The 8,099-nt window shown below is 39.2% G+C and overlaps 1 protein-coding gene across 1 annotated transcript; it reads right to left on the minus strand.

The window, feature by feature from the left end:
* Positions 1–1,026: 1,026 nt before the first annotated feature.
* On the minus strand, positions 1,027–7,104 carry hacl1 (2-hydroxyacyl-CoA lyase 1). The gene is made up of 17 exons (XM_022768469.1): positions 6,961–7,104; positions 6,596–6,700; positions 6,463–6,503; positions 6,290–6,370; positions 6,124–6,196; positions 5,969–6,046; positions 5,684–5,778; positions 5,458–5,570; positions 5,180–5,315; positions 4,338–4,443; positions 4,077–4,160; positions 3,825–3,926; positions 3,544–3,698; positions 2,961–3,119; positions 2,764–2,871; positions 2,480–2,666; positions 1,027–1,247 (listed from the first exon to the last, which is right to left on the minus strand). Exons 1-17 carry the CDS (start codon positions 7,009–7,011, stop codon positions 1,215–1,217), a joined length of 1,707 nt encoding a protein of 568 aa, XP_022624190.1. The 5' UTR covers positions 7,012–7,104; the 3' UTR covers positions 1,027–1,214.
* Between the last annotated feature and the right edge of the window lie 995 nt (positions 7,105–8,099).

Here is an 8,099-nt window from a genome sequence, read left to right on the forward strand (position 1 = left end):
TCCATTTAGGCCAGGACAGATTGGTTTTATTGCCCAGTCTGTCCCACAAAATTAAGTGTCTGCATTTCCAAAGAGGCTCTTTGGGGGATGTGAGAGCTGTAAAAAGAACAAACAAAAAAACAACTGGAAATCCAGACAACATTACCTCTCAAGAGCACTTCATCTGTAATGATATGGAAATTATCTACTACTCATGCACAAATGAAAAAGATGCATCATTTGGGTCTGCAAGAGACTGAGTGAGTGATGAAGCCATATACTGATACACAAACATGTATCTAATGAAACTGATCGCACTCAATCATTTTTGCAAAGATGTCACTGCACTGAAATAAAAAAAAAAAGTAGATATTGCATAAGATGGTCACTTCTGTTTGTTTAAAGATGTCCCTGACAAGGTGTGAGATTAAAGGAGAGTGTGAATTTATCTAAATGCAAATGCAAATTTAGAAACTTAAAAAAAAAAATGGATTTCAACACCAAGTGGATATAAAATGTGATTTCACTTTCCCATCATTTGCATTTGTGTTTGCACTGGATCATTTTGGATGACAGGTTTGATAAGCCATATACAGTACAATCACTTTACCTACTACATTTATTATGTGGGAGTAGAGCTGAAATGATAAGTTGATTGATTGATACGTTGATTGACGGAAAATCTATTAACTATTGACAACAATTTTGATAATCGATGAATCACTTGAGTCATTTTAGTAAGCAGAAAATTCTGTCTGTGGTTCTGTTTTCAGATGCAATTTGTCCTTTTTTTTAATATCATTGTAAACTGAATATCTTTGAGTTCTGGACTTTTGTCAGACAGAGCAAGCAATCTTAAAATGTCACACTGGGCATTAGGTAAATGTGAAGGTATACTTCATAGGTTTTTTTTACATTTTCTAGGTCAAACAATTAATCACGACATTAATCATTAGAGTAATAGTTACAGCCATACGTAAGAACTGACTGACTTGACAGAAGAAGAAATAAAGAAGAAATAAAGTTCATTGTATAATGTGTAAAAAACTTTATTGTGGTATTATTTAGTAAAATGTATCACTACTGAGTTGTAGGAATCAATAAAAATATTCAGTTATTTCACAGAAACAATCACAAAAAACAAAAACAACCTCATATTTTCCCAGTTTCAGTGTCCTGAGGAAAATGCTGCTGTTCTGATAATGTTCTGGATAAAGGAGGAAGCACTTCTCTCTCTATAAGTTGGAGCGTGTGAGCCAAGGAAACTCCTGCAAATACAGACAACACAGCATTGTATTAAACTGCCATAGATGATAGAGCCATTATAATTATGTAAAGGGCCTTTTGTGGCCTAGACGAATGCTGGTATCCATTTGACCTCCAAATTCAGAAATGTAGTTGTGAAGGAACAAAGAATATTTTGTCTTCAACTATTATCTAAGACTCAACCTTAATTCCAACTGAAGTGAATAACAGTCAGGAGACAAACAATGACGGCAGCACACGTCAAATAAGGGAGGGGGTCTTTCTGCTGGCCACAGAGTGCACAACCATGGGGTTCAGCACCATGGGGTTCAGCACCATGGATACGGCCCTCAATACAACCTTAAAACATGTCTGTGAAGGGTTGCGTGGATACATTCAACATAAACACAGAGGGCCATGCTTTCTAATTATGGGGACCCTGAAATAGAAAGGTCAGGTTGGTGTGAGGTGCAGGGATTGTGAGGGGAATACAACAGTTCTGCAGTGCACCTGGAGCATTTGGATTACTGTTCAGTAAGGCATGTCAGTCACGTAACAGTATGAGGATGAGAAAAAGACAAGTAAACACCAAACTGTTTCGTTGCTCTGCACTAATCATCAACTCAAACGCTTCCACTTTTAATCACTCTTGGCTTTACAGCTGCGACTGTCAGTGTCACTCATCGTGCATCTTCTGTCTGTCTTACTTCCAGATAAAATGAAACAGGGCCTGAATCCAAATGTCCACCCCTCCTAACGTACAGTCTTTGGTTATGCACACTCTCACATGTCTGAAGTGCTCATTAGCATCACATCAAGTCGGCGAGAGCACTCGGCTGCAAAGGGATAAAATATTGGCATGAGACAAGACTTAAGATCTCAATCGCCATAACCAACGCCAACATCTTGACTCTGTAATCCTGGTTCTGAAGCTAGTCCTCAACGTTTGTCCCAGGAGGTGCCATCTCTTAACTGACCTAAGTAGCATGTCTAATTTCACCTTTGACAGGTAAAGTCCTAGCCACCTTGATTGGGGCAATGAGAATTTTGGAGAAAGCCCAATTTGACAACAGTGTTTTAATCAGGTGAAAAGTAGCAGTGCAGCATCAGTAACATCCTCGACCACCAGGGGGCGTGTCATTTCCACAGTATAGATGCTAAGATATCCGGCCTGTCATTACAGCTGAAGAACCCATTCAGATGCACGACTAAATCTGACTTCATAACAAAAGATGAAGATGAAGATGACAGTTACCTGCTGTTTTCTGTCGGAGGAAGGGTCGATAAGAACGTTGAGGAGACTCGGTCTCTCCCAGTCAGTCAAGCTAAGCTGTAAGGCGTTGCACAGCTCCTCCACCGTCCTCACCAGGAAGCCCCGACCTCCAAACGCTGTCATAATCTCATCATAGCGTGCCTCAGGTAGGAGGGTCACAGGAGGGGCACTGACAAGCAACATGAGATACCTCTCATTACGTCAGAGCTGATAACATGGAGGAAACCATCATAGTGAACGTACTGTATTATGATCACTTGACTCACATAGAGGTCAGATCTCCCATTTTTGCCATTTCTTTCCATGTTTCAGGATCCACTCCGCTGTATATACCATTATTATTGACCACAATAATGACCACAGGTAGATTATACCTATGAGAATAACAAGAAGATTGTGAAATCAAGTTGTACTAGGAGGCTGAATCAAATACACTGCATAGAGAGGGGGTAAGCAAACCCACCTGCACATGGTCTCAACCTCCATGCCAGAAAATCCAAAGGCACTGTCTCCTTCCACACAGACAACCCTCCGGCCTTTATTCTCGCTCCTCTCCACAGCAGCTGCCGCTATCGCAAAACCAAGGCCTACTCCCATTGTTCCGAATGTGCCTGCATCCAACCTGCACATCATCAGGATTAGCTAACCACAGACTACAAAAAATGTGCAGAGGCTTAAAGACTTAGTTAAATACCACTCTAATACAGTAAACTACTTGTCAACAGTGACTATATTTATATTGCTTCAGTGTGAAAATGTACATTTGCTGTGTTTTGTATGAACTGCATATACCTGAAGATTTGTTAGTATGTAAAATTTGCACAGAAAGGGCTAAAGAAAAATCTCCCAAGAGGATGAGAGGGGCTTAAACATTTACACAGTAAGATCGGGTCACTCATCCTTTCGAGGTGCATTTGGAAAACTACTTGATTTGTTACTCCTTCCCGCAACATAGTCACTGTATGAGGCCTCTGTTATTTCACACTCCTTTCTAATCGCTATGGAATATGCGTTTTCACAGTTGTGTTTCAATGAGACTGCCTTGCCTGTGTCGAGGTAGGTAGTTGTTCAACATAGTGCGGCCTATGTCCATGGTGTTTGCTCCCTCGCTGACAATGATGCAGTCATGTGGCAGCAGCTGGGAGACATGGTGAAACACTGTGTAGTAGTTCATGGGCAACGTTGACTGCAGAGCGAGTGCCTGGGGAGACAAACAGCAAAAATCTTGTGAAACTGCATAAATAATAACAATATCTAAATGGAATACATGAAATACCTGGCTATTAAATTAATGTCATCAGCTTTTTATAAATGAGTCTAAACCCACCTTTGATATTTTTGCATTAGCTGCAATTTTGTCCTTGAGTGAGTTCCACCACTCTGTATCAGAGGGATATTTCCAACCATCTTGACGGACACACGTCAGGAGCTGAAGGAAGAAAAAACAATACAGTGAATCAAAGACATCTTTACATCTTTAAAACACATCAGGATCTCAGGACAAAGACCACAAAGAGAGAGATGCATCAAAGATGTGAGAGTTTGTGTGCTGAGTCTGACTGAGTTGCACTTAATGTACCTGAGTGACAATAGCAATGATGTCCCCCAGGAGAGCAACAGCGGGCCTCACATTGTTCCCCATCTCCTCAGCACAAAGGTCAACCTGCACACAGAGCGCAACTGTGTTGTGTTATTGTAGCACAGCATTTGCAGCACCGGTAAATTAATAGAGCATTAGCTTTAAAGCAGTAAGGTATCCTGAATATTATTTTAGAAGGTCTCAAATGCAGCACTGATTGTACACAAATCAAAAAAATATTTAACCTGCTCATTTACATACCTGGATTACTTTGACATCAGGGTCAAATCGAGGTGGTAGACCAAAATGCAGAATCCAGTTGAGCCTGGCTCCAAGCAGAAGCACGACATCAGCCTGGAGAAGAGCTCTTGATAACGGAAACAACAGAGGAGGGAGGGGGGATGACATTTAGGTCGAGGTGGAAAGAGACAATCAAAAACAAACTGTATACATTGTGAAATGATCTTAAATAAAACTTTACTCATATATATTTAATATAAGAAGTGAGTAATCAGGAATTACATAAACTTTACATCTCATCATAAAAAACAACAATTATGATGCATTTATATTCTCACATTTCTTTCTTCTATAGCCATTAGATGAGACAGATCTTACTCTCTGTCTCTCAGTGACAAAGTGTTGTATCAGCAACTTTAAAACGTTGACACATATACCTGACACAGATACAATGCTCTTTGACTTATTTCATAGCTAAGGGCAATGAAACCCACTTTTGTGGAGAAACCTGGCTTTTCTAAAAGTATACTTTGTGGATTTTGTTTTAGAGTATTTATATAGAAGCACTTGCCATGTAACTCTACATACTTTTAGCTGTTTATCTGGGAGAGTTGCAGCTCCAATCCAATTTTTGATAACATTTAGCTCTTGCTCCTTTTGACTTATTGTAAGTCCCTTTGGACAAAAGTGTCTGCCAAATGAATGCAATGTAATGTAATATGGATCATCTATCTCAGTACATAATCCAAAGTTTTTGATATATATATATATATATATATATATATATATATATATATTTGTTCTTAATAAATATGCTCTCTCTTTTCATTCCTGCACATTCTTTTAGTGAAAGATTGTCTCACCTAGAGCGAGCAGCAGCCACACAGTTGGGGTGATCATCGGGCAGCACTCCTTTCCCCATGGGGGTTGGCAGGAACGGCAAGCCGCTCATTTCCACAAACTCCCTAAGAACGATTTCTGCTCGGCCATAGGCTGCTCCTGTTGGGCACAACAATACTCATATATCATCATAACTTATTCAATGATACTCTGTTCACCAGTAATGGAGGAAAGTGTAAGTTTCTAGCTCATCCAATGTGATAATTCCAAGAGATATTACAAATCTTTATTTTGATGTTACCTTTGCCAATGATGACCAAGGGTCTTTTAGCTGCTTTCAAGACAGAAATGGTCTCAGTGATTGCACCGTGGTCAGCTAAACTCACTGGGGGAGCTGGACAACAGGATACAACTCTACAAGAGAAAAATACTTCTCTCAGTGTCTTTACACTTGTAACCACAGAGGTGATGCCTCACAGAAAATAATCTTTAAAACCTATCTTTAAAACGTGTAAATGACAGCAAACCTGACTTTGCTCCTGTCCACTTTGGCATTGACCATGTCTCCTGCAATGTCAACGTAACAAGCACCGGGACGGCCATACAAGCTTGTACGAACTGCCTGCAAGCAACCAAACACACAATAAAACTTTAAACCACTTTTTCTTTTTTTATATCATCAAACTGCACAAAATGTCTGACTGAGTCTGTCAGGTACATTAGTGAGGTGTACTAAAAGGAAAAAGACAGACAGTGTCTATCTATCTATCTATCTATCTATCTATCTATCTATCTATCGGTTGAGATGTTACCTTCTCTATCACTGCGGGAATGGCTTCCAGGCTGCTGGGTCTGGCAGAGAACTTGCTGTAAAGGCGACATGCTTCCACCTAACGCCAAATGAAAAACAGTATCAATTTAATGAAGCGTCAACAGGGAAAAAAATCCACATGAAGGCATGCTTTACCTGAGGAAACTCCTGAAAGGCCCCTGCTGTTTCCTGGTTTCGATCTGAGGACCCTCCAATTACAACCACAGGCCTGTGCACAGTCAACAAGTAGTGTTTCATCTATATGGCCACAGATGCTATGGTTAAAATGTAAAAAAAAACAAATCCACATCAGTTTTCATACCAGCAGTTCATGTTAGCATTGGCCATTCCACCCAGAGCATGAATCAGTCCAGGTCCAGACACCACCAGGCAGGCACCTGGTCTGGATACAGATAACCACAGGAGACAGCAACAAGTAAGAAAAATAAACTGATCTGGGCTCATATTATTCTCTTCAGGAAGTCAGAGTCTTACCTCCCAGTTAGGTATCCAGTGGCAGAGGCTGCATAGCATGCCTGTTGTGTGACAGATTTGATTTGAATACAGTAAAATCTATGCATTACAACAGCAGGTAAACAGCAGTGCAACAGAATAATAAATATTTTACCGCTTGTTCGTTGCGCATTCCCACATATTTGATCCCTGCAGCCTGAGCAGCCATGGCCACTTCAATGACAGGGACACCAACTATCCCAAACATGTACTCCACTTTCTGCAAGGGAGGTAAAATGCCAATTTAAAAAAAACCCAACACTAAAATATACAAGTTTCATGAAGACGTGTGATTGTAAATGTAAATAAACTGTATTTTACCGTATTAAAAGTTTATTAAACTTGGCAGCGCGGCACATGAACCTTGACACAGTTTTTGGTGTGGTAACATTGTTCAATACAGACACAGCTGGTAAGTTAACGTGTGGGTTAGATACTTCAGAAATCTTCGCAATGTTCATGTTTATTTAACGGTCTTACCTGAGCTTTGAGAGACTCAGCAATCAGCTGAGCTCCTGTCACTTCTTCCATGGCTCTATTTTGTACCTGGAGAGCAACTAGTGAGGCCAAACTGTCAGAAACTGCTTCAACTACCACCTACACGGACAGGTCACTGGCTGGTGTTTTTTACCATCCTCCCCCTTGAACCCGCCCCGATTCTACCACTTCCGATATGCAAGCCAATCACAGGAGCCACGGTTCGTTACGTCAAAAAAAATCATTACACGATCTCTCATAGGCTGATTTACTGTAGCGCTACAATGACTGAACGTATTGGCAGCTGTTCTCAACACATCATTTTAAATCAAGTTAAAAAGTCAAACTTTAAAATAATCTTACATCTTGAAGGATTTTTTGAAACATCATTACACTTATTGTATAATTCTGACTTTTATTTAAATATTACGATATCAACCTGATTAAATTACAAAATCAAGGCTGCAACTAATGATTATTTTCATTATTGATTCATCTCTCGATTGGATTTTTTTTATATATTAATTAATTGTATAATGTATAAAATGTCCATGAATACTGAAAATGTTCATATTAGTTTCTTCTATTCCAAAGTGAAATTTTGTGCAACCAGCAATACAAACCCCCAAAACACTAATCAATTTACCATCATAGAAGAGCAAGAAAACAATTGAATATTTAGTTTAGAGGCTGGAACACTTTTCTTCATTTTTGCTTAAAAAATAACAATAATGAAAATTGTTTAGATTAATTTTCAATAAATTTCAATTGACTAATTGAATAATCAAATAATCAACTCAGCTCTATATTAAATATATAATATTGAAATTGATTAATACATTTTTGAAATAGCCAATTAACTAATAACGGTGACAGGTTTCGAGATTTTAATGCTGCTTTAGATAAACCTGGATCATTATAGTGTTTCAATAATTGCTGTTTTCAAAGAAGTCTGATCAGTGCATCACTTGTCATAGGTTGTGAAAAACATTCCTACACCACGAAGTGAAGTAACTAAGAAAAGTTCGGTGGATGTAGCACGACTAACATTAACTGCATCCAAAAAAACAGATACTACTCTGCAAATTCTACTACTGACTTATTATAAATAATCAATCTCCTCCACAGGAGTGCCCTGGCCA

This window comes from Seriola dumerili, unplaced genomic scaffold, assembly GCF_002260705.1.
Source record: "Seriola dumerili isolate Sdu_G_001 unplaced genomic scaffold, Sdu_1.0 BDQW01001661.1, whole genome shotgun sequence".
Classification (NCBI taxonomy): Eukaryota; Metazoa; Chordata; class Actinopteri; order Carangiformes; family Carangidae; genus Seriola; species Seriola dumerili.